Source organism: Diplotaxodon limnothrissa, linkage group LG11 (genome assembly GCF_057381915.1).
Source record: "Diplotaxodon limnothrissa isolate DT_005_m linkage group LG11, D_limnothrissa_male_GT1.1, whole genome shotgun sequence".
NCBI lineage: Eukaryota > Metazoa > Chordata > Actinopteri > Cichliformes > Cichlidae > Diplotaxodon > Diplotaxodon limnothrissa.
In genome coordinates, this window is record NC_140606.1 from 23,289,667 (window position 1) to 23,317,049 (window position 27,383).

General features: G+C 40.4%; 1 protein-coding gene across 1 annotated transcript in view; it reads right to left on the reverse strand.

Moving 5' to 3' along the window:
* grik3 (glutamate ionotropic receptor kainate type subunit 3) overlaps nt 1–26,852 on the reverse strand; it is a 94,640-nt gene extending 67,788 nt beyond the window's left edge. The window contains exon 1 of the mRNA XM_085365373.1: nt 26,738–26,852. Within this exon, the coding sequence (XP_085221499.1) occupies nt 26,738–26,852 (115 nt within the window). The remainder of the gene's footprint in view (nt 1–26,737) is intronic.
* Nucleotides 26,853–27,383: the final 531 nt, after the last annotated feature.

Here is a 27,383-nt window from a genome sequence, read left to right on the forward strand (position 1 = left end):
TCATGAAGGTACAACTCCCTCAGTGTCATTCATTCAGTCATGGTGCATTAAAATATTTCTGGCTACACTGAACAATCTCTCGTTTACCCTTTACCCTTCTCTTTCTTTTGTTTTTACCCCCTGCACTGTGCTAACTGTGCAGTGCCCCCAGAGGGAGGTGTGCCTGGCTTGTGTGTCCAGCCATCCAAGGCAGCATGGGCGCCTTTTGCTCTGTTGCGGGATAGAGAGGGGGGTTTGGGGGATCGGGTGGCCGCCCAGTGGAGCTGGGTCAGCCTGTGCCACTGGGGGCTTTGGATCGGTTCACTGTCCCTCAGCTCCTGGAGTGCAGTAGGCTCCTTTGTCTGGCTGTCTGAGCTGCCTGGGTGGGACCAGAATGTGTTGTCTGGCCTTTGTTGGGTCTTGCTGGGGCCTTGGGCACTGGCCTCTCTTGCCTGTTACTGGCTCAACACACGTGTTCACTTTCAGCTTGGTCTTCGCTGTAAGTTACAGTCATGTGGCCACTCGGTGTGTTGATGTTCAGGCCCTAGTGGCCCTGATAGGAGTGGGGGTGTCCTCACTGCATGTTGTTTCTCTGTTCTTGCTTGAGAAACAATCAGATTCTGGATTCATTGTGGTGTGTTTTGCCCTCTTTGAAGGTAAGTGGTCTTGTAGACGTGGGGTTTTGGTGAGGACAATGCACACATGTTCACATGGGAAAAAATGGGAATAGGATAAAAATTAGTAAATAAAAAAACTACCCCCCCCCCCCCCCCCCCCCCCCCAAAAAAAAAAAATCAACACAATCTTCATTCCCAGCCCGCCCCACTCATCTAATTTGCATCCCTGCATCTTTAACTTCCCAAAAGAATTTAATCAACAAATAAATAAAGGTAAGAATTGCTATTTTGACACAATAGTGATGCTCCATCATGCATTACAAAGGCACAGGTGAAGGGGGACAGAATGGGACTTTCAAAATCTAAAATTAACAACAACACTGGAAATGGCCCAGACACACCTGCTGCTTACCCTCACATTTCCCAGCAGGTGATATGGGGAGTACCATAAGATGCTGCAGATAGATGTAAACTGGACACAATGCTAACAAAACTCTAGGGTATGGGCAGTGATGGTGCCGCTGAGCTGAGGGGCATTTGTATTTGCTTGCTGTTAGGCGGTTTTGTATTAGCAAGTGCAAGTTAATTTGTTAAAGCCTAAAACATACGCATAAAGCAGAAAATGCATCCTTGAAAATATCTAACGGTTATATTACTTAAAAGAAATCACAACTGGTGTTTATTTTTCATTTCGTGGTACACGGCATATTGTCTTACAGGCATTTTAATAAATAATTACTGCTTAATAAAAGTCTTCCCCGTACATTTCATGTAACTGTAATTGTTTCAGCTAATTATTTGAAACTTCTTAACTCTGTAGCCTAGATTTTGAAGCAGTCTGGCTGAGCTCGCAGTCTCTAGTTCTCTATTGTAACACAGGGATAAGCAACCGTGTGACAGGGAATAGCCCACAGTGTGCAGGTTTTCATTTCACCCAAACACTGCACAGGGCGATTTCACTGATTAGCATGCCTTCTAGCTGACAGAAGGAACTAATTAGCGTAATCACCTGCTGTACCATGGCGCATGGTTTCCTGTCGCTGCTTTAAAACAAAGTAACTTTGTCTCTCCCTGAAACAATGCTAGCTAAGTTGATTACACCATCTAATGACCTTGATAGTGTGATGAGTGGGACTGTGTGTAGCCATGGCTTTCAGCGTACTGCTGGAATCTTAACACTGCACTTGACTTCCAGAGATGTGATCCCACCTTCACATATTCTCATTAGGAACCCTTTGCTGATCATTAGTGCTTTAAGTGCCGTTAATTGATAGTCATCTCTCACAGATGACTTTCCCATTATTTGCTGACTAGCCCCTGCACTTCTTAGCCTTACAATTCCCCCATCTCCCACCTTTTGCCCCTAACTAGATTGCACAGTGATGCATTGAAATGTCACTTATCATTTCTAGAAAATCGAAGCCTCTGCGTACTGTTGATAGTGCTGCAGGATCTAGAAGGTCATCTTTTACTATCTAAGATTCATTTTCCTGTGATGCAGAATACATTGATCCTGTGATGGTGTGTTTTGAAGGTGATGCAAATCTTTGATATATTTTGGTTTTAAATCCCATCAAGAGGGCACTGTAAAGTGGGCAACAGATGGCACCACGTGAATAGCCACAGTCACAGCCCTCGTGTTTTCCCCTCTCTTTATTAAACTCTTCCTGACCATAGTCATCCATCTTTCTCCCCAATCATCTTAATCATCAGCTGTGCTTTCCTTTAATCTGCCTATTAATCTCTGCCTTGATGTCATGTAGTCTACCTCAGTGACATTAAGTTCATTGGGCTATTAACTGTCTTATAATGCAATTATAAACAGAATGAGGATATGTATCTCCTCATGACAAGGAGAAACAGTATTGTAGGTGAACTCTCTGGTAGCAACTGCAAATTTAAATCATTTTCCTATCATTAATTCAGCTGTAATAATTAATTAATACTAAGTGCAATAATCCTTTCTGTCATCGTTGTATTTTTACTCAGTTGTATATAGTATTTGTATTTGTATTCTATTTTTATCTTATTGTATATTTATTTTATTTTATTCTACTGTATATAGTATTTTATTTTATTCTATTCTGTACAGTTGTGTACTGTATTTATTCTTATTGTATTCTAATTTTTGCCTCATAACTTTTGCACTGTCCACTTCCTGCTGTGACAAAACAAATTTCCCAAGTGTGGGACTAATAAAGGTTATCTTATCTTATCTTAATATGTTCTTGTGTTTTGTAACAGTGCCATTTTAAATAAGCACATATTCTTATACGCCCTCCAAAATCTAAGAAGAGATCGAGTGGAAAAAAAGCAAATTACTTGGTAAAACTACAATTTTTCTCCTCCTTTTTTTATGACCTAACATTATTGCCAAAGACTCAAAAGGATGTTGAATGTATTTCAAGTGAGCGACAAGGTACTGTATTTACTATATTGGGGCGATCGTGGCTCAAGAGTTGGGAGTTCGTCTTGTAATCGGAAGGTTGCCGGTTTGAGCCCCGGCTTGGACAGTCTCGGTCATTGTGTCCTTGGGCAAGACACTTCCCCCGTTTCCTACTGGTGGTGGTCAGAGGGCCCGGTGGCGCCAGTGTCCGGCAGCCTCGCCTCTGTCAGTGCGCCCCAGGGTGGCTGTGGCTACACTGTAGCTTGCCATCACCAGTGTGTAAATGTGTGTGTGAATGGGTGGATGACTGGATGTGTAAAGCGCTATGCAAATACAGGTCATTTACTCCTAATGCATACTGGAAATTTTCTTAGCATTCAATTGAGCACAGCTGCTACAATAGAATCAGCGCTTAAACCGTCTATGAATATCATTCTCTGATGAGCTAAGATATCCCTGTTGTTAGGTTTGAATTCACATATTAATTGCTATCCTTACTGAATCTTGAAAACGTTTTTAGTATCTCGTAAGAACGCTAGTGTTTTATCTGTTCACAAATGAATGAACAGACGTCTAGAGTCAGCTTTTCTTTTTCTAGAGCAGCGGGAATTTGGCAGCAAGTGTCTGACCTCCAGGCATGCTAACAGGCTAACGATACGCTAATGTGTCCCATTACGCCCGATTTGCCAGGAGGGGATTCTTTTTGTTGAGCATCATGCTGCTGGTGGATTTCAGATGGGCACTGTATAATGATGCGCGCCTTTCTTCCTGGCTCATAAAAGACACAACGAGTAGTCCTGCTGAGAGTCATTAGGAGGACCATTTACACTGTGCCTTTCTTATTCATACACTTTTTGTGGTCTTTGAAGAGAGCCACAAGGCTACGGAGACATAATGGAAATGAAACGTGAGCCACCACTTGGACTGAAAGTAGTTTTTGTGAAAGACTACCTAACAGCTGTACAGCTCTTGTGATTATTACAAAAACTAGCCTTTGGTTGAATATTTTAAAGGTAACTTAATAAACAAATAAATAAAAAAGTATTTAAAACAACAACAAAAAATCTAATTGCACACCAAGGTTTTCTTTTCATGCTTGCATTTGTAGAGCATGAAACACAAATTAGCATGGTGTGATGCAAGCGAGCAGGGGAAATCACATGCCATTTTCTGCCTCCTTTCTGGCCTTCCTATTACCATCTATCGACAAATTGAATCCAAGGCTGATTTGAATTGCACCACTATATAACCTCTTATTTATTCATTGCTTTTCTCTCTCCTACATACTATTACATTTAATAATTCTTTTTTTCCCCTTACCAGTACAGTGGTCTCCACAAACTGAACACCAGAAAGCTTCCATGCTTCCCAGTCTGTGTTTCACACTGGAAAGGTAATATAAAAAACTGCTACATGGTTTCTAACTCCATCCTTCTCATCTTCAACACCATTTTGTCATTTTCCATATTGATCTGTTTTGACTAAAATCCTGACAGTATGTTTCATACTTGCTTCTTGACTTGTGGGCTGTTGCTCTGCAATACATGGTTAGATTAGTAATCCCAGGTTCATACCATCAGTTATACAGTATGCAATTCCTATCACATTTAAATAGGAGTATCTATAACGATACATGTGCATGCTTTTACAACAAAAAGAGTTCAGTTTTACTATAAACTCCTTAAACTATTTTTAATTACTGTGCTGCATTGGGGTCCACTTGTTATAGCCAATTAACAGAACAATCTGGCCACAAGGACCCAGTGGCCCAGCAGTGTCTGACTCTCAGGAAGTAATTCCCATTCATTGCACCCTCCCCATTCATTCATCAGTTTCTCCAGGGCCTCATGTTCAGTCTATAGGCACAGAGGCAACAATTGCTAACAGCTGATTTTCATTCAGGCCCCTACTCCTCCATAACCCAACTTTAGAAAATTGTCTACCACACCATCTAAACCTTATTTTGGGGATTTAGGAAAATGCAGAGGTAGTAGTTTCATCTGTGTGACCAGATGCCACTTACCAGTACCCTTTAAATTGGGCTGATGCTGTATCTATTGTGAGTTTAAGAAGGAAGTATTTGATCATGCTATGTGCAGTTGTGAAGTTGTTAAAAGACTGTTTAATATCTAATAGTCCCCACTATTCTGAAGAGCTTGGGATTCTAGCTGAGTTTGAGCACAATGGTGAATCTTTGCTGGGTGTGTATTTTACATGCATTATGATAAAAGAGCTGTCTCTGGACTGTTGTTTAGCTGGCTATCAAGCTAGACAACCAGCTGCAGGAGAGACGCAGGAGGACCTAAATGCATGGCTTATGCAAGCTCTGTCATATTGCTGGATTATATTAATGAAAGTGGGCAGGCTAAGACAGACCGAGAAAGAAATCAGTAGCTGTGTGTCCAAGACCCTCTATCTAGAAACAGCTGCAGCACTTCCTTAGATTTGCCAGTTTTACTCTTCACGAATAAGATCATTAGTCCTTCAAATGTCAAATGTCAGCTTCCTAAACCATCTGTATTCACGAGTCTTTCCATGACCCCCAGTTAAATCATTTGTCTTTCAGTACATTATGCAATGCTGGAAATCCCTCCACTATCTATTACTTAGTCTGCATATACAGTTAGAAACATACTGTTTACGTGCTGCCAGGGCTATGCCCTCCAATATCTGATCAACCGGGAGGAGTATAGTTCAAAGGAGCCCTTTTTTGTCCTGTTATTTGTCTGTTTGTGTCTCTTGTGTGTCCTTGACCATACTTCCTTTTGGTTCTGCACTACCTGCTGAATTTCCTATCTGTCTTTGACAGATTTTTCCATTACCCACCACCGTAGCTAGACAAATTCTTGAGCTTATTTTGTTCCTTGTGTTAATGATGCTCTAACCATATGATTCCCTGTGCCACAGATTCTTACTATGCCACACAGCTTGCTCTGCTCTTAAGTCTTCTGCATGACAGCCATCCCCATCTTGAGCTATATTCTCACTCACCTTAATAAAGACAAGAGTAAAAATGACAAGCTTCGAAACATTCAGCTGGAACCCACAAAATACAGACAACCAAAAAGACAGCATCAGTTAGCCTACTGTAGTTTCTAAACTTATGACTGTGTCATGACCATGAGGATTATATCTATATCATCAGGCAATGCATTAAAATCTATGTATATAAAAGAGGCTTTGAGGATACAGTGGGAATTAATATTAAGGCTAAAAATGGTCTGGGTTAAACCAGACTGCAAAAATACTAGTAATCAAATTTTAATAGCTTATTTGAAGATTCCTTTTGATTCTGTTGAACTAGAGTTCTGGAACGCAGCAATGTGCATTCCCTCACTGATAGGTAATTGCTCCATTGCAGAGATACAGCTAGACTCTGTCTGCTGTTTACTTGGTGCATTCCTTCTCACGTTACACTGGCTGCTATGCTTGACAAGAAAATTATGAAAAAGGATGGGCTGGGCAACGCTGTGTCTGGATATGTGTCTGTTGCTGTAGGGATGTGAATGTCCATGGTGTGGGGATGAAATGGTGCCATGATATTTGCCACTACAAAACCAATCAAATTCTTATAATGGATGACTTGTCTCATATTCATCGTTGCCTGATGTGATAGAATGTGGCCTGGAAAACAAAGGTCTTATCAGAGTGTGTGTGTGCGTGTGCGTGTGTGGTTAGTAGTCTGCACAATATAGGAATGAATGGAACAAATAGATGGACAGTTAATAGCAACACAGCACTGAATTAAGCATAATTTCCTGAGTTTCCCTTCACATTAACATTATGTTCAATGCTGACAGCCAACTTGGTAGCAAATTTACAGACACGCTTTTTCAATTCAACAAAGACCATGACATCCTTGAGGTAATGTGAGGGAACGTAAGGCACATCTTTTGTTAATTAACGAAAAAGCAAAGAGGGGAGTAGTATCACTTTTACTTGAGCAAACTTTGCACTTATTACATTTGCAGATACACTGGCAGAAATTTAATTGAAGGTGGAGACATGCAGTCTCAAATAGTGAGTGTAATTACACTAATAAAACATACGCTCAACCTATAATGTTTACACTCTGTTAGATATGAACAGAATAACAAAGTGAACATTGTCTAATCTGGAAAAGGTCGAAGGGCTAAAAAGTAGGACTTGCTTTAAAAGATGCTGAAATACAACAACTTAATAACGAGTAGCCATAGCACTGACTTTGCACCTGAACCAAATTCTGTGTAGAAAACAATTGGCTCCCTGACCTAAAGAGTGTTGTATCCCAAGCCGGTGGAGAACTTAATCACAGTGCCAGCAGGAAACCTTATTGATTCCATTGTTACTCCAGAGAGTTTGTGAAATTAAAATGTGTTTGGCAAAACACTAAGTAGAGCAATATAATATGTGCATCAACATCGATCTTTTGCCTTTGACGGACCAAGGCCATAATGCAAGTCATTACCATCAGGCAGTGTTTGCTGTTTAGCATTCACAAGGCCCAAAGATGAGGGTAGCCAGGTTAGCAATCACAAGGTCCCTGATATAGCAAGAAGAATATTGTATCTCACTCCATCCAATACATCCATCCATCTCTCACTCAAAAAATCCTAAAAAAAAACTACCATACTATAGCTGAAACTGAATTAAATAAAAGCAAGCAGATAAAAGCAAGGACCAGTGGTATGACAAATATTTTTTCAAAGCACAAAATGCAGTACATCTCTAGAACAATGAATTGTCCTATGGTGTTTCTATTTTGTTAGTGGTGGTTAATTTTGATGATCTTTTCGTGAAGGTCCTCTCCTTGTGCACGTTTGAACCTGCCTACAGTACATGTAGTAGAATCGCAAATCAATACAATGCAGTTGTGAAATAACTGGTGAATGTATGAACAACCGGTCTAAGGAGCTTGGAGAGAAAAGCGTTTGGACTTCTTTAAGTTGCTTGAAGACGTTTCACCTCTCATCCGAGAAGCTTCTTCAGTTCTAGGGTCAAATGGTGGAGAGTCCCAGATTTAAACCCCGTGGAAGTATGCCCCCAAAGAGGGACAAAAGGACCCCCTGATGATCCTCTCTCAGTTGGTGTTGTAAGACACCGCCTCTGTTCAAAGATGGTCGCTCACAGATGGTCAAAGATGGTCGCTCACAGTGGACATAAATGGCGACCATCTTTGAACAGAGGCGGTGACTTACGACACCAACTGTCTGCCATCTATAATCCAGTTTTGAGATCCCTTCCCAGACGCCTTAACACCCACTCACACCCTGGGCCATCTGACCTCAGGAAATCACATGATAGGGTGGAGCTAGATTTCACAATGAGCTCACCCGAAATCTTGGCTGATTGTGACCCACACCTGTTTTCACACCTTGGCTCATGTGATTAGGTAGAGGATCATCAGGGGGTCCTTTGGGGGGGAAACTCCAACGGGGTTTAAATCTGGGACTCTCCACTATTTGACCCTAGAACTGAAGAAGCTTCTCGGATGAGAGGTGAAACGTCTTCAAGCAACTTAAAGAAGTCCAGACGCTTTTCTTTCCAAGCTCCTTAGACTACGATGACCTGGATGACTGAGAACCTTCACAGACGTATGAACAACCAGTTTTGATCACTAGTATTTTACCATTACAAAAGCTAATGAGCAACCAAGGAGCATCGAAGATGAATAATGCACTACGTCCAGAAAAAAACATGAACAAGAAATATATATAGCATTTTTTCTGATTTTCAACACAAGTACACCTCATTGTTTACATGACAAAAGGCCATCTCTGAAGCTGAAATACAACTATCTCAAATACTAATCTTTTTTAAGGTATTGAGGTTCTATCAACTCGATACCTTCAACAGGGTACCCATTAACGCTACAACTTTAATGTCATTCTTGAGGTTTTTTACATGATGTCTTGCGCACATTTCAAGAGTTCTCCACTATATTGGACATGATACAAACATGGATTGCTAGAGAAAAATATGTATTCCCAAGCTGACTGGCAGTGGTTCCTGGATGTTACTGGTTGTTGCTGGTTGAAATCAGTTGACCAAATGTTTTGGTTGCTAGCGGATTGCCATGGTTGCCTATAGTTTTTCATGTTTGTGTGGCGATACTCACTAACCATCAGAGGTGGGACCAAGTCATTGTTTTGCAAGTCTCAATTAAGTCTCAAGTCTTTATCCTCAAGTCTCAAGTCAAGTCTCAAGTAATGTCAGGCAAGTCAGAGTCGAGTCTCAAGTCACTGGTGTAAAAGTCAGAGTAAAGTCACAAGTCTGAAATTTTGAATTTCAAGTCCTTTCGAGTCTTTAAAAAGAAAAAAACGAAAAAATAATGTTGCAGTTATGCTAAATGTAAATATTAGACCATGTAATTTTTAAATCTGTGTTTTTCTCAACACATGACAAAATAGTGAACTTGGAAAATATACACAAATTGTGAAATTGCACCTCTTTAAAATGCAGCTCAATTAAACCTAGCTCCAAGGATAATTTTCACCGACAGTTCTGAGATAAGCTGCATGTTATTCTTGGATGCGGTTGTAGGACCGGTGTCGTGCCAAAGTAGTAACTTCAGGTCACTGCAACAAGCCCAGGTACAGTTTACCGACGGATGGGTGCAGGACCTTGAAATGCACCGTGTAGAACGAAAGACCATCGTACATATCATAAGTTTACCAGTCTCACAAATCGTCATCATAAATACACATTCGTTAACCGTTTATTAATAGGACCTTTAAGCTCAACGGTAATTAATTAGCAGTGGAAATAATTTCTGGTACGCGTTACAGAAATGTAGCAGTGACAATAATACTGTATGCTGTAATCGTACTGGGCAATTAGTGATACAAAAAACCTGTTTTATCCTGTGAATAAAAGTATATGTTTTTGTCAATGTACCATAATAACAGAAGCGAAACGCAATATTGTGTCAGGACAATTCACTATTTATGCACAACAAACAAAGGAGCGACAATTTCTGTTCAGCGCCAGACTTGCTTGTAACCTATATCACCAATTATGTTATGAAAATGACGCATTAACTACAACAGAAGACTGACCTTTGTGGGAATGCTTGGAGCAGACTAACCTGTGAGCTGGAGTGTTCTGGGACGTTATATTTGGTCTTTGAATGGCTGCAATCCAGGCCACCCGTCGCCTCTTTGTTACTTCGGAAACATGGCTCGAACAATTTCTCTTCAACGACGTAATCCGATAACAACCGATCTCTTTACCCGTCGGCTTCCCGTGGCTGTCATGCGACCGGCTATTGCAGTTAATAATACAACAGCTTCTTGCCATTTTTGTGTTTCTTTTTTATCGCTGTGATTTCAATTGAAAGCCTGCGTGCGCTAGTACCTCTTGCCACGAGTTCCCAGAATCCTTTGCGGTTTTACCCCTGAATGACGTCACATTTTCAATCTCTATATAATATGTATGTTAAATTTTATATTTGGGGTGAAATATCAAGTCTTTTCAAGTAAACCGGTTCAAGTCCAATTCAAGTCCCAGGTCATTGGTGTAAAAGTCCAAGTCAAGTCACAAGTCTTAGAACATTTTTTCAAGTCAAGTCTAAAGTCATAAAATTAATGACTCGAGTCTGACTCGAGTCCAAGTCATGTGACTCGAGTCCACACCTCTGCTAACCATTAGCATAGCTATAGTAAAACTTGAGAAAGTGCAACAGAAATTGGAAGTGGAGAAGGTTTACTACCGAAGTAAAAGTTGTGGCTCAGAGCTGCATCAACCTCCAGCAACCACTTGCCACCAGTTGGAAATATTAATTTTTACTTCAAGACCAGCGGTTGCCAGTGGTTGCAGACCAGTATCAAGGCCTGGGTGACTGGGGCCTTATTCACTAGATCCTACTTTGTCACCATGATTGTCTCACATCCACACTGGCGGACAAGTTAACGTCATGTGGTAAGTGGTCATAAGTACATAAGCAGTTAATTATGTTGGCTCTATCGTTAACACAGCTTACATTTTCAACCATATCTAGATGCTCCACTTAAAAGATCTTCGCACAGAACACTGAAAAACTGTCAGGATACAGATTTTTCCGAGAGGGAATACAGAAAATGTCTTCCCAAGCATACTCCCCAGCACCCAGCTACAGCTTGTCAACAAAATTACATACCGTACTTTGAACTGAGGTGAGTGTCTCTGTCTCCAGCTGTGACGCATAACCAGGAAACTGTGCAGCGCTGAGAGACATTACATATTGTTAAGCCAATACAGAAGATATACACTGAGAATAGACAGTGGACTTGGGGGTAACGTTTCACCCTTTAACAATGGAAGTTCAGATCATTTTTGTGATGCTAAAAACACTAGGTATTTATACATATAAAGCAATCTGATTACACAACAATGGTTGAAAAACATCAAGCATCCGCCATGGCAGAGATTTCTCACTTTTTTAGCGACTAGTCTGATCAGAACTGTAAGATAGTCTGATGCATTTAAATATAGGTTATGGAAAAACAATCACTCTTTCCATAGCTTCCTGCAACCTTATTGATCTGCTGCCTTTTTCAGTACATATAAAACACATCAAATGAGTGATGTAAGCAGTAACAGCCACTCTGTGCTCATTTATGAAGTATCATTCAAGAGGCATTACCTTCAGTATTTAAGAAAACATATATTTCCATAATGATACCAAGATATACAGAATTCAAGCACAACATGAGATTAAAAAACACTAACATCAATTAATTTAAATGATATCAGCCTCAATCAGTGATCAATTAGCCCTCAACGAATTAGCCCAATGGCAATGCTTTCATGTAGAGCTGCAAGATAAGATTAAATTTAAATGTTGAAATTTTATTTTATTACTGATGTACACTGTGCTATGAAAAAAAGCATTTTTATTTGAACTTTAATGCAATGCAATTGGCTACACGGTGGCAAACACTGTAGACAAAGCCCATCTGTGCCATCAACTGAAGGACTGTCATTATTCCTTGCTTCCTTCCTGAGGACTGAGGTTATTTCCTCCTCCATCGCCCCTCTTGGTTATATTGACGGAACGGCAGTGTGGCATTAAGAGGTGAAGGCAAAAACTGGAAAAACTGTCTTTCTTCAACATCCTGTCTGTCCAGGGAAGTAGAGGGCTGCAGAGTCACACCCATTTTGCGTAGTGCAAATGAGAAGTGGGAAAACTGGTGCACAGAGAAATGATGGACCCACCTGCACTATCCCTCTGGCTGTAGACTAGAGATGCATAGGGGCTCTAACAGAAAGGGTTGTAAGAATGCCAGACAGAGCAGCAAGGCAGCTGTTACATTTCTCTTGGTCTCGGGTGGCCTGCACCCCGAGTATGAGTGTAAAATAACTGAGTCAGATTTAGGAGGAGACTCCATCACTGCTGGTACTAGATGAATAGACTGTCTCAACTCTCCAGTCCATTGCTTTTCTTTTAGAGAGTATGTCTTTCTTACTCGGTGTTTTTCTTGCTCATGTTACAGCGTGCACTTAAGAGTCTGCCACTGACTAACAGTAGAGTCCACATTTCCATGAACCATTAATTATGTTATCACACAGACTTCACTTGTAGATTAGTCATGGAAATGAGAGCCATGCACATTTTTCTTTGGTATAAACTGTAGGATGGCATGTTCAAGTTAATTTTACCTTACTTGACAATGTAGATCTGAGAATTGCACATGTGCACATAAAATCTTGATACTAAGCAAAGAAATAATCGGCCCCATTTTTCATGCATTGATCAGCTTTGGTGGACTTCCACCACTGAGCAGTAATAAATCATTTCCACATTGATGACCTCCAAGAGGAAAGAGATTGGCCAAAGAATCTAATATAGCAATAATGCACCTTCACATCTGATATAATCCTGTTGTGTTTTTTTTATTTAGCACATTCATTTTGACATGCAGTACCAAGCACAAACAATACTATTTAATGTGTGACCTGCAAGTAGATAGGATCTCTCCAAGCTTCAGTCGCCACTGACTTTGTAAGAATGACCTGTTATAATATAAAGGTAATGTAGTCAGGAATCCTTTATTGCCACAATTTAATCCAATCAGTGTATTCTTAGCCTAAAGTTCCCAAATAATGGTTTAACCTTTAAGTTACATTTTCTGAACAGGAAAAACAATAACCTCCAATATCTTTCATTAGCAGTGAAGTAAGGTGACGAATGGTACAGTACTTCACATGTGCTCCAACCAGAAGACACGCAACAAGCTTTCCTGAAATTTCCCTGGTTACCAAAATTATAGCTCTGGCTGACAGATATCGCTGTATAAACCTCTGACCTTGACCAGTTAGTCTATATGTTTCTCTTTATTCCATCTTGTTGACAATGCAAAATGTGTAGGACGTAAGACATACGTTTCTCCTTAATATGCCCTCAGAACAATCTAGAATGAAGACCATATACAGCAATGGTGCATTTCTATAGCAAGCATTAAAATGTTTCAGATTAAAAAATATATATATATATATTTTCATCAAAATCACTAGTGAGAAACACTTAGCTTGGTCACTTGCTCTGCTAAATAAATAGCACTGACAAGTAATGTAATGTTTTTTCACAAAAGGTTTCTATCTTTATCATACAATATACCATGCCCTGAGAAGAGTTACGTTGTGAAGTGCTCCTATGTAAAAATAACTGAGCAGAGATCAAATGAAAAGGACAACAAAATGCAGAAAAAAGCAGTTAAAATGATTCCTATGCATCAGTGACGTGATCAAAATAATTGCATAGTCGGTTTGGGGGGAAAAAACGTCATGCTATCACTTAATGTATCTTTATTATCTTTCCTGTGACCACTCAGAAATATGTAAACACAGACATCCATTTAAAAAGTGATATAAACCCACATATCATTTATACCATGGTTACAGAGTTCTTCAGGGACACCTGATGAAGCAGATATTCTGTCTTTAGTGGATGGCAAACACCTTGACTGGTTTTTATGTTTTGACTGAACAAATCAATCATGTTAGGACTCAGTCATCTGCTGCAGCTGTGCTTCTTATGTAAATGGTTGCACTGAGTGTCATGGTGGTTTTACTTTTCAATACAAGCCTCTTCAAGCACTGTGAAGTCTATCACCCTTATACCGAGGCCTTTTTTCATATTTCGGAGCTGCGGCACTATAAGTAAAGGATGTATTATACTCCACATCTAGTAAATGTAGAGCCGCTTAAATCACCTAAATTATAATAGATGAATGAAGCAAATGTACCATCAAAGATAAAAGTTCACAGGTGATCAAGAAAAAGCAACTGCAGTGGTAAGGCACGACTCTGCAATTACTTTTGCTATAGGAAAAATGATGACAGGAAATAAACCAAGGAAAGGACACTGGCAAATGTTAGCAAGTGAATTTTTCCAAAGATTGACAGCTGCAAAAAGCCAACTGGGGAGTAAAGGAAGAGTTTCGACATGAACAAGCATGTGGTCACAGAAATAAGATATAAAGTGGCATGGTCTTAAATGCCATTGCACACATCAAAAATAGTCAGCAAGTTATTCTACAAAACACGAAGCCATCTATCACATTTCAAGTCATACTCCATATTTGCCATTTGTGACTTGAACATGGACAATAGCTTCCAGGAGCCAAAACAACGGATATGTCATTTCATGTATCTTGGTTGAGTGGGCTGAGTGACTGGAGGTCATGCCAGCTATCTGCTGAATCAAAACTCGCAATGTGGGAACACAGCAGTCCTGCTGTGTCTGTCCCCAGAGGCAGAGCAAGGGTCCGAGGGAGCTGAAAGCATAACCAGAGTAACAGAGCTGTCTGATGCATGGGATGCAATGTTTAGCTTAAGACGAATATGTAAAGTCTAATCTTTCGGTTCAGCAACCAAAGCATGCAACAGCCCATTAATGGGCCTGGGGTTAACCATAAGTCCTCTGAACAAATGATCTTTTGAGTATTACCATGCTATTTTTTTCTGAACCATATCTTGTTATTTAATCAAACAACATAACTTCCACTTTAAAATGATAAAAAAGTCTGTTACGAGGAGGGTGAGATAGCAGCACTTGTAGCACAAAAACACCCCCCTTTACACCAGTAGACTGGACTTCCTGCCTTAACTGGGACAATTTCAACATTTAATTGACATTTTACAATTTTTTTTATCTCAATTAGGCACAAGTACTTAGGGTTGAGTACAGAAAGTATTTGAAGATCATGGTTTGGGTTAAAATATACCCTTTTCTAATACTATCAGAAAATATACAACACCTCCAAATGCCTTAAAACAGGTGGCCCCCAAAGTTATCTACTTGCTCTTTTGCTGCAATATTTGTACACCGATAAATGTTGCGGCAGGATCAGCTCAGAATCCATTCTCAAGTTAACACAGTTTTGATTGGCAGGATTACCAACAATTCTAGGTAGGCCTGGAAGAGATGGGGGACATAACACTGTGATGCAAGGTCAACAACTTCTTACTGAATGCCAGCAAAATCAATCAAACTGCTCTGCCTAAGATCATGGAGAAAGTAGTTTGTTCAGCCAAGTGGAGTGTACCATTGCATCTACACTCTTGACGCTACAGAGCCGCAACTAGTAGGATTATAAACCACAGCGACAGACTATCTGCTTCTACGCTCAAAGAAAAAGCTCTTTTCCTCAGGCCATCAGGATTGTGAACTATGCCCTGCACATGCTTCATACTAGACTTGGCCAAGGAATTACAGCTTGATTGCTGTTGCGTGGGCATAACTCTCAACTTTAAGGAATTCAAGTGTCACCTGAGGCTAATGCCAGAACATAAAAATAATTAATACAGTCTATGATTTGATGAGTTTCACACCTCGGGCAGTTCACCCACATAAGCCATATGAATCAATAACCCGGGTCAGAGTCCTTCGAGTTCTCAGTTCTGACTGCTTTAACTTTCAATCATGTCTACCAACTCAGTGATTATAAATGCCATGATGACTCTCTTCTTTTTCAATTGCCTTACTAAAAAAGACATTACACCAGGCCCATTTGCCATCGCTGGTGTTGGCAGAAAGGGACCAGTATCTGGAGCAAGCACTCCTTCACATAAACCTCTTCTGCGATTGCAGTGTAGTGCAACCTTGCATCAATTAGAATAACAATGCTTTATTTTTACCGGCATCTGGATAGACTTTTCATTTTCCATTGATTATCTTTTGTAACTGAGAGATCAGGACTCTGAGACAATGCAGTCAAAGCCCTAAAGAACATTGTCGTATGTTAGCAACACATATGTCCTGGCTGGATGGCATTTTTTTGAACTTTTTCTTCTTTGACCAGCAATAAGAAATGTCAAGCTTCATATGGTGCATTCTCTCATATGATGATGAGCTTGCACCACACTGGACACTGAAGCCGAATGAGGAACAATTATGAAGCACCATGTAATCAAGGTGGTCCCTGACAAGCTGAGTAGAGTCTGATGAGCCAGTGTGTCACTCTGGATCTCCAGGGCTCCACAGCTAATCAGCCACCAAGGAGGGGCTCAAGGGGCACGATCACTCAAGCCCTCCATCACCACATTGGAAGGAAGGCAATCACCAGCTTATTTCCATGTTAGTTCCACCCCCACCCCAAACCTTCGACTCTCAAATCAAGGTGCACAGATGACCAGGGAAGTACTGGATGGAAGCAAAGGTGGCTGGAGGGTGCAATCAACGGTTAGGAAAAAAGACAAAAGAAACGAAAGACCAAGAAACTTTTGGTTCTGCAAGAGATTTTTTTCAAGCCATTTAATATCTTTAAAAAATCATGAATGGATTGGAAACACGAAGGGAGCAGATTGAATGAGGCTCAATTGCTTTCCAACCAGCAGGCTTATAAGATCCTGATGATTGGGCTTGCAAATTGAAATGCAAGTCTTGTAATACAGTGTGCTAAGGAGACAGAAGGTGTACGGGTCAAAAAGGTGAGAGAAGGGAGTTCTCATTTTACTCTGGCAAGGAATTACCACAATGAGCATATGTTAAAGTTTTTGTCTGGTGAAAAAGAGAAGTGAAGCGATGAATGCGACTTATAAGCTTTATTTTACCCACCTTAAAAAGAACAAGATTTAAGTGGTAATTTTAATCTTTTCATAAGGACGAGAAGATGAGGGAAAGAAGAAGACAAGAAAGAGGACCAGAAAAGGGGAAGACTGGGGTCCCTTTAACTATGGTATGTGTAATTAAAACAAAAAACTGGAGCCCTGTCGTACAGCTAGATGGGACTCGCACTTGTAAAATTCACCACACCACATAATTGGAGGTAATAGCTCCTCCTGTCCTGTTTCAAGATTAACAGTGGCTGGAGAGGCTTCCCTTCACTAATAGCCACCACTCAAAAAATCATTGGCGCACACACACGCTCATCCTGTCGCCTCTGACTGTGCTTAGTTAGAATATTGATGAGGAGCTCAAGCTATGTTACAGACTAGTAGATAATATAAACCTGTGGATTGTGCTGCACCAGGTCCCGATAGAAAATAACACACAATTTTCCATCTAATCTCAAATTTTCATATATGTCGGAATATGCACATTTGACAAGAAGGAACTAGCACATTTTAAATCGATTTATTTAATTTAAATGGACCTGACCACATTTAAAAGAATTGTCACTCTGGCAGACAATACGCTCCATATGTGAGCAGTGCAGACAGAGGCTGAGCAGGATATTAACTGAACATTAAATCTCTGATGCCAGCATGCAGCCAATTATTTTTTTAATGTGGTCAATCTTCTGAAAATTATTAGCAACAATATAGCTGAAAAAACATATTGGTGTAAATGGGAGAGGCAAATGTCTGCAATCGCAGTTTGGCTGTTTAAACAAAAATTATTTATATACGTATTTGTCAGGAATTAAAAGAAAAGGAAGGCAAGAGACATAAAAGCCTCATCATAGTTGCATATCTTTATTGCCATCATCATTCCCACTTCCCTACGGTTTGTGATATTAGAATAGACTTTACAAGACATTTGTAACATTGACATTTCTAAACAGTGTTACAGTTTAAATTTGTAAGCTTAGATTTGTAACCCTAGACATGTTATTAAAGTAAATTGTTCTTTTTTTCTTCTCCAAGTCCCAGTTTTTACATGTAGATGCCATGGACTAAAATTACAAGCAACATTTAATTGAGGATTGATGCCATTTTTAGCAAACGCATAGAGGCAAATGCAACATTTTACATAGTAAATAGAAATTGTAACTGTGCTTTAAAAACTGCTAATCTTATTCAGCACTAATGTTTTTATGCCATTTCTGACTAAAATGGCAGGCAAGAAGGACATGCATTGTTTGCTTTAGCAGTGAAAATAATCAGACTAATACACTGCAGATGCCTCATTAAATTTGCATAATTATTGCAGCATTACTTCAATTGATCCTTTTCATCAAACAATGCTTCCTGATTGCAGATTATTTTGGAGCAGGCAAATTCCATGGTATTATATTCAGTCTTGGTGAAAAGCAATTAGGAACATAGCTGGCAGTTTGTCTGATTTTATTCAGAAATTAGAAATCTTTCACTGAACTAATTCTGTTTTATTTCTCTATACGAGTCAAAACATAACTCTGACATTGAGGATTCGGATGGGATATTAAGCAGCATTTTCTTAAACACTGTAACCACTAAGCAGGAAAGTTTAGGGGGGCAAAAGCAGATGAAATTTCTTAAAGCAAAAAGTGGAATGTCCTGTAGTTAGAAGATGCTGCAACATCAACATCAAAAAACATCAACAAACTTCTTAACCTGATATAAATAACACTGACTGCGGATGCAATGACAGTGCAACAGCAACACTGAAGAGAGGAAAACAATATTTGAGGCTAAAAACAGAAGCACTTGAAACTGAAAAACATGATTTAGGAACAATCAGAAGCCTAATTCTTCATTAACTCTCTGTGATAGAGAATTGATTTGAACAAAAAACCTGCTGCTTAATCACAAGCTATAATCTACACTAATCAATCTAGATCGCCAACTAAGTGGTTACTATGACAGCCATCTGTACTTCTGAAACCTCATCTAAAAGGGTATAAAAAAACCCTCAGGGACAGATAGTTGCTAGGGTTTTTTTTGGCTTTACATTAAAAGCTGCAATTCATACAAGCATCACTAATAGCTTTCCTAAAACGTCCTGCCAGCCTCAAAACACCCACAGTCTCTCATTCTCTTTCCTGTCAATGATAATCTCTGTCTCATTCCATATATCTGAGGTTGGTCACATGCAGACAAGCTGTCTTCAGATGAGTCACAGGGGAACATTTTTGCGGTTAACCACACTGTTCTCCGGGGGCGACCTGGACAGTAGATCGGCAGCCGGTAAAACACTTGCTGAGACGGAGGACAGACTATCCCAGATTGTCTCGCCTGCACGCAGTGCGAGTGCTGTGTGGAATCTTCTAGGTATTGGCTGTGTTAACTAAATCGACATTGGCTTCCAACCTCCTGGCTATCCATCAGTGGAGGGATGAGTAGAGGGGCTAGCGAGGTAACCCCTGAGTCTTATGCAGTTGTAGTGGTAGTCCTCGCATTTGTTATTGCTGGGATGAAAAGGAAAGGGGTGAAAACAGATGTGTGAGGCAGAGTGTGAAGGAAAGGATTTCTGCCCCCCCCCGAAGATATTTTTGGTGATAGCCATTCATTTGTAGTGTTTTTGGCCTGAAGAGGTTTGTCTTATCTGTTCCTTCACTTTCTCTCTGGGGGGAAATAGAGGGTGAGTCTTCTCTAGCCTGCTCTCTCACAGTTGATTAGTAACTCCTGCTCTACCCCTACGCTCCAGGGACTCTATGCCAGCTCCCCTTATACATCCCCTTGTCATGCACACACTCACACTTCCTCTTTTTCTCTCACTCTCTCCCCCTCCTAAACATGTGCTCGTGCACTCACGTCTCCCTACAGTCATGGAACAGCAATTTGAGGGAATCACACAACCAAGACCTGACATTTGCAGTGCACCTATAACAATGAGAGCTTGATTAAAAGGGCAGAATGAAACAGTGTCACCCTCCATTCATTGTCCTTAGCCCAAGTCAAATAGGATTTAAACCTGTGCAATGTGGCTGATACCTCCACTGTCAAATTCTGATTGCTTTAAAGCTGCGGGAAGAAAAGGTCTTGTTATTGCAATACGTGTGCATAACTGTATGTAACTGAGGTGTCAGAGGTGACCAGGTTTTACACAGAGCGTCTGGGAACAGATAAGGATGACGCTCTTGGAGGAAGGGAAAGCAAAGCTAATACAGCTCTGGTGAAAGCCTTGGTGTTAAAAAGGCACAAGAATAAAGCTGCGTTTTATCTGGCTTGGGGCAGCACACAAAAGAAGCCAGCATTGCAATGTGGTGAGTTTTAAAATTGGGATCAAAAGGTTCAAGCTAATTAACCAGCTAAATAAGAGTCCCCTAGCTTCATCTATGTAGCCACCCTCATTCTTTTTCCCTTTCCTCCGCCTCCTGCAGTATTTTGTGTGCCTATGGCGTGTGCGTGGCTTGCAAACATATACAGTCTGTCTGGAACAGTGAAGACAAATTGCTCCCCGTGCTGAAATATAAAAAAAAATAATCACCGAATTACCTCCAACAAGATCATTCTAATTAACTATGTTTTATTACCAGCATGACCCTGAAAGTGAAATGCCCTGTGATCAAGCTCTCTTCTCAAACAGTTTTGATGTTGTTATTCGACTTTTTCCAGCAGAGCCCCGAGGAGGGCTGAGATTGAAGAGTCAAATGGAAAGGACAAGGGCACATAATAAAGACAAATGGCTAGAGCATGAAATTTAATTCATTGCCTTGGTACAGAAACATTCACAAGGAAATAGCCAACATTGACATGCCATGAATTTCAAAACACTGTCAAGTCCAAAAAGCACACATCGTGCTACAGTGACATTGAGTCCCCGAGGAGCCCACAGGCGAAATCAGGCAAATTGAAGAAAAAAAAAATCAGTCAAGTTATTCTCTTTGATTGACACCTCGACACGGAGTTCAGTGATGAGTTTTTAAAAAGGTTTATCACCCAAATTAACGGGGGGGAATCAGGGCAGCCCCTGAAGGTGAGTGCTTCAAAGTACCAGTTCAAGATCCCTACATTAGCTGATGAGAGCAGCAGAAACCTGACTTGTAATGATGCTCTTGTATCACTACGCCTCAGTCTAACCCCTGTGCTACGTAGGTGCAGCGTTGCGGGAAATGATCAGCTCGAGTGTGTAGTAAGAAGTACCATTAAATCCATGTAGCCAATGTGAAGTGCATGCCGACAGGGTTAATTAAGTTGCTCCTTTCAGCAATAAAGTGGTTAGATAAGTGTAAGTTTCAGCGTAACAGTTACGCAACGCACCTGCCAACACAACTGCCAAGCTGGTGTGGATAGTAGAGTTTAGCAGTAAGCTAGGTAAGACACTGACATCAGAGGTTCCCGACTATTCTTAGGTAATACATATCGAGAAAAGCTACTATTCAACTACAACAAACCTGAGAAGCTGTGTAAAATTTATAAGAGATGTCATTTATTCCCTAATGGGAAATTATTCTGGGAAGTAGCCTGATATTATACACTAACAGGAATATTTATATGGTCTTCAAATAATCTTTATAATTCAGTGTAAGAATACAAGGTCACCGTTTGCTTGTTATATTAAACTGTAGGCGAGCGGCACATCTTTTTCTTCCTTTTGCTTTTTTTTCTTCAAGTATAATTTACATTTTACAGTACATCATTCTAATATTTTAATCCAGAAATAATCCAGCGATAAATAAGAATCTTTTTTTTTATTTGTTAGCTTTTTGGTAATTCGGGTGCACTGACCCCTATGTTTTATCCATAAAAGATTACAAATGACAACCAGTGATTTTTAACATTAAACTGCAAGTTAACATCAAACACACATATAACATTTAAGTGTTTGCGACACATTTTGAATAAAAATGAGGAAATTTATAGCCATAAGGAACTCGCCGGCTTATTTATTTCAATAGGCAGAAGCATATGCTTGCAGCAGACTTTTCACTGTGGAGCACCCACTTTGTAGTATGATATGAAAACACCATCTGGTGTGTGAGCAGCAGCTAGGCTAAGCTAGCTGGGGCTAGATAGGGCCCTGCTGTGTCACAGGATTATCTTACTGTTTGGTAGATCCACTCTATTAGCCCCTAGTGGCTTGGATTATTGGATGATCATTACTGTGTGTGACTGAACATAGGGCTAAGTACCTGCACTTCCTTTGCAGTTCACTCTTGTTAATGTGATCAGAATACACACTGTGAACACATTTCGTAGCATTATGCATTCGTTGCACCTTGTCTTTGACATAAAATCACACACACATACCATTTACCAAATATTCTCTGACTTGAACTCGTGCTGTATGTTTAATACATGATTACTGCCGTCAATGACTTCTCTTAAAAACGTGCTCTGCATGTCAGAAGAGAGAGATTACGGCACGCTTGGAGCACATGTTTGTTTGTGGAAGCATGTTTCCTTCTAAAGCGGTGAAACAGGATCACAGACGCGAAGAGAAGGCAGCACGTTCAGAAACGGGTACTCTGCTCAACAAAACGAACATCTGCCGTTTCTCATCAGCGAGATTGAAGCTAATGATGAGCCACGAGTGTGCTGACAGAGAGAATGGAATTGGATTGTGTACAAGAGCCCCAGTGAGACCAGACATATGTTTTAGAAAATGTTGTGGATAGAATATGGGTTTATATGGTGTGTGTCCGTGCGTTCGCGCACGTGTGTGTAAGCTAAGATACAGATGCCCGAGAGTGTAAGACACTGAAAATAGGCCTCTGCTATTTCTTTTGCAGTCCGTTTATCCATCCATGTTTATACAAGCGGATGAAGGGGTGTGTGTTACTGCAGGTAAAACAACCGCTGTATTCCTCCCATTTCAATCTCTGCTTTCACTAACAGATAATGGAATTACACATCAAAGAAGCTACTCTCTGTATCCAATTCTTCTGTGACCTCTACAAGCCTTTGTTCATATTCACCACAACAACTCCCAGCCCCAAGTCTCCGCCAGCAGGCTACTTATTCCCTGCTTCCTCCCTCTCTCTGCGTCTAGGGAGGGATTAAATTTAGATGAAAATGAAATATTCATTCCCACTCAGCAACTGATGGCCATCTTAATTTGATACATATTTTGATGCAATATCTCCTTATTGTTCTTTTTCATTACCAAACACTTTTTAATTCTCTGCAACACTCCTTTGGGTAATTCTCGATACAAGCCCTTCTTTTGGATTTGACTTTGTTAAAAGTAGAATTGCAAAGTGCCATTACGGTTTTCTGCGCTCTCTTGAAATATGTCTGAGTCATTTCAGATGAGACATTTACACAGACCCCAAGCGAAAAAGGATCTCAGGGAGCGTGCGAGAGGAGACTGCACACTCTATAGCTCGCTAGAAGAGTTAATCACATGAAAACTTCTCAGTCTCTCTCTGCTGCTGGTGCAGGGATAACGACAAGAAACTGAAGTGGCTCTGTGTTTGGAGAATTCAACCAAAAGTGGTGACCACAAACCCGATTTATCCCACTCAAGTTTCGGAGTGGTCACATTGCATACAGCTTCAAGTGCTGCGGAGCTTTAATGTCAGGGCTGTTTCCCAGGCAATAATTAAATTTGGAGTCTTGCCTGCCCAAAGCATTTTAGGAAACCTAAGTGAAAAATGCATGTGACCAGGTGTTGTGGAGCCGAGGAAATGAAATCAACACGAAATCATGAAAGAGATTGATTAACTGACACTGATTAAGTGCTTTAAGTATTAGGTAGATAAAGTAATTGATTATTCAATAAATCCCTGTCAGGCAGTGAATAATCTCAGTGAGAGAAAAAAAGAGACAACAAATGATAAATTAGTTTCATCAATCCGCAGATGAAAGAGACAACGTATATTAATCTGTCATTACTGTATGCTTCACTGGTAGATATATTATAATTCAAGAACGCTATGAATATATTTTCATCTGAACACATTTTCAAATCCCTGTCTTGGGAAGAAAGCAGTGTGTGTAGAGCATTAGCAAATTGCAGACAGAATGCCGCGCACTCGGGCTACAGAATAAGGCATAAAGAGCTGCTACCATATCCAATAAAATCATTTGTATACCATCTTTTTCCATGTTGGCAAACATGCAAATTATCTAAGGACGCACATTATCTTTGGAGCGAGGCGGAAAAAAATACTGCACTCGCATCCTTGAGCACTTTTGTCTTTATTATAAAAACATTGCATCATCAACTGAAATGGTCCCTAGATGAGATGAGAGATTGCAAAACACGTCAGAAAGAGAAAAAGAATTATGAAAAGCAAGCAGAGGGAGACTAAAGAGGAGCACAGCATGTAAGAGGACAAATACAGGAGGAGTAGTCTTTTATTCCCTCCAACAAATAGAAGCTGCTGAATGAGACGGAGCGACCATCTGGCCTCAACTTAGAGCAATGCACTGTAAAAGCACTAAAATCAATGGCAACAACTCTACCTTGGATGCCCACCATTACCCAGATGGTGTACTTGGAGAACTGCAGGCCACCTAACCAAGAGCAGACACAGCACAGACAGAGAGTATCATGCTCAAATACCACCGCCCACCTCGATGAATTTCACTGGTTCGCTTATGTTGGTAACCAGTGTTGAGGAGCAACATTAGCTACCCTGCACTGACTATAAGAGAGCCCTCTGTTGGTTTTAGTGGAGTGGCTGTGACACAGAGTGCGTGCACAGACTTCCAAACCAAGTATCAAATTGCAAAAAAAGAGAGGAAAAAACAGGGAAAACAGGTCTGCTGCACATCAGCTCTAAAAAAGCGCTCATTCCTAAATAAATTGTTCTGTACAATACCCAACATTCTGTCCCCGAGAACAATGCGGTATGTTTACAATAATACACGCAGGCTGCATACACTCCAGCTACTATGATGAATAAAATTACACAATGTAAATATGGTGAGATATATTTTCTTTTCTTTACCTTTCAAATATTTGTCTGTAAGGTAAACAAATTACATGAATACACACATAGCTATCATGCATACAAATTCAGTTTTAAAAGATCCTATAGAGAGATGAGCCTTTCGATTTTTTTCTTCCCCTATTTTTGGCATTCGGGTAAATTCTCAATTTCCTGTATGTCTCTACTCTTATGAAACATAAAAAAAACATGCAACTAAACTGATCCTGCACTGGAAGCTATGATAGATTCTATAAAAAGCAATAGTAGGACTGTAGCACATTTCAGGGTAAATTTGTCAGCACTTTGACATTTTTAAAAATAAAAGGCTGTCAAGTCTATTTCGGGTCTTCAATTGAGCTGCTGTCAAGATAAAAATAAATAAATAGATAAAGAAATAAGAGGGAAAAATGCCCTTTAACCAAAAAATTTCAGGTTAGAGCAGAAGAAAGCGAGCCTGAGGATTTATGCAGTTTCTAATACATCACCAAAGTCCATAAAGTGTGATGTCAGGAGTCATGGCTCCTCACAACACTGTAGTCAATCACAGGTACACAGGCCTGCCCGATATCTTCATATTATGTTCAGCAGTAAACATTATTCCACACATCTTGAGTGTATGCATCGTGTTTCTTTGGCTTTAATTCAAAAAGCACATTAAATATGCAGAAGGTCAACAGCGTTCACTCAAGGTTATTGTGCAATAAACTGCTGCTATACATCTTCATGTTGGAGTCTGATAACTTTATTTTAAATGTAGCTTTTCAGGGACCACCCACAGTGCTCGCCAGGAATTATGAATTACAAAATCACTGTGGGATGTTGATGATTTGTAGATATGTCATAGAAAGAGACAACTGGTTTATTAAGGCAATTCACCCGCTGTTACTGTGTAACACATGGGCTATCCCTGTTTGTAACATTATTCCACTTTCGCCCATCATTTACAGCTGGAAGATGCTCTCACTCCCTGTACTCAGGCTGTTGTAATGGTATGTTAATGTGGACCAGTGCCATTTTGAGTAATTGTCCTGCACTGCACTCTGCCAAATGTCAAAAACGATTTGCCTTGTGACAAAAAAACGTATTGATCTTCATTCTGTTTCTGTCTCTTGGCCGCGCAAAACGTTTCAGCGCATTGCCAGCTCCGGATGACAATTCGCACATTGTTCCACTGTGAGTGATGAAAAAAAGACAAAGCCACCAGACACCTGGCTTCATTTTTTTAGGGTCCGTCGGTGTAGATAAATGAAGTAACCAAGATTTACCTGAAAATGCTACTGTTTATATATAGTAAGCGTGTTACTCTGTGATTTGACTGATATTGTGGGAACATCCTTGTCCCCTATATTATATAAGACGATATTAAACTTTTGGATGGAGCTTGTTTTTTCTGATTTATAACTATGTTCTTTAATTTGACAGACTGTCTTTAAAAACTTACTTCCAGAAGGCATGGCAATGAGCCTTATTTAGCTGGTGACTCAACATGCTGGCTGTAGCAAATGTAACAGACAAAGCAGGGTGCATAGAGGTCACACTAACCCACAATATTTCATTGCATGGTTTCCGAGTGTTTCTCGATATTACTGGCAGCGTGCGCTTTAATGCACTTCTCTCTTGTTGCTTACCATTTGCACGTCGTATAAGTAAATCTAATATTTACATCCGACCCGGCTGTGGAGAGCGGTAAATGAAAGCGACTGTTTATTTACTACAAAAACTATTTGCTGTCGCGGAGAAAGCGGAACGCTGAAATGCACTGAATAGGCATCAACTTTCAGGGTTAGAGTACAAACGTGTGTGTGCAAATGTAACCGTGGACAACTTACCTATTCGAATAACATGAGGCATCCCGTAAGAGTACTGAATCCAAAAGAGACATGCAATCAGCGATGTCCAGTAATCCCTAATCGCACTCCGGGGGAACAGCCAAGTATTTCGCATGGTTGTAAAGTCGCGGGATCCACTTTTTTAAAATTCCAAAGACGAGTCAAAATTGCTCATCAAAACTGAATTCGACGGAGCATATATGGATTTTGGAGTCTGCGACAAATCAGCGCTCATTGTACTTGGTGCAACATTCTCCCGGGGTTTCTTTTTTTCTGTTTCTCACAAGTCTAAAAGCGACCCGATCAGGATGAAGCCGCCAGTCCCTCACAAGCAGATCAGCGAAACACCTGCGAACGCAGGCTGCAACAATTAGCTTGCAGGAGTCTCTTTATCCCCTCCTACCGACGATGCTATCTGTCTGCTGGCAAGTACCACGGCAACAGCCGAGCCGGACTCCAACACCTCTGTTGAAGAGGAGAACTGCGCCTGCGGAACTTTGGGTCGTCTCGGACGATTCTGCCGTCCGAAAGCCAAACAGAGAAAAAGCGCAGAGGATTTTCAATACACTTAAGTGGCACGAAATAAAATGCTTGTTGGAGTTTAGTCACTCCAGTCTTTCATTCCATTAACGCTAACAGTTCAGAA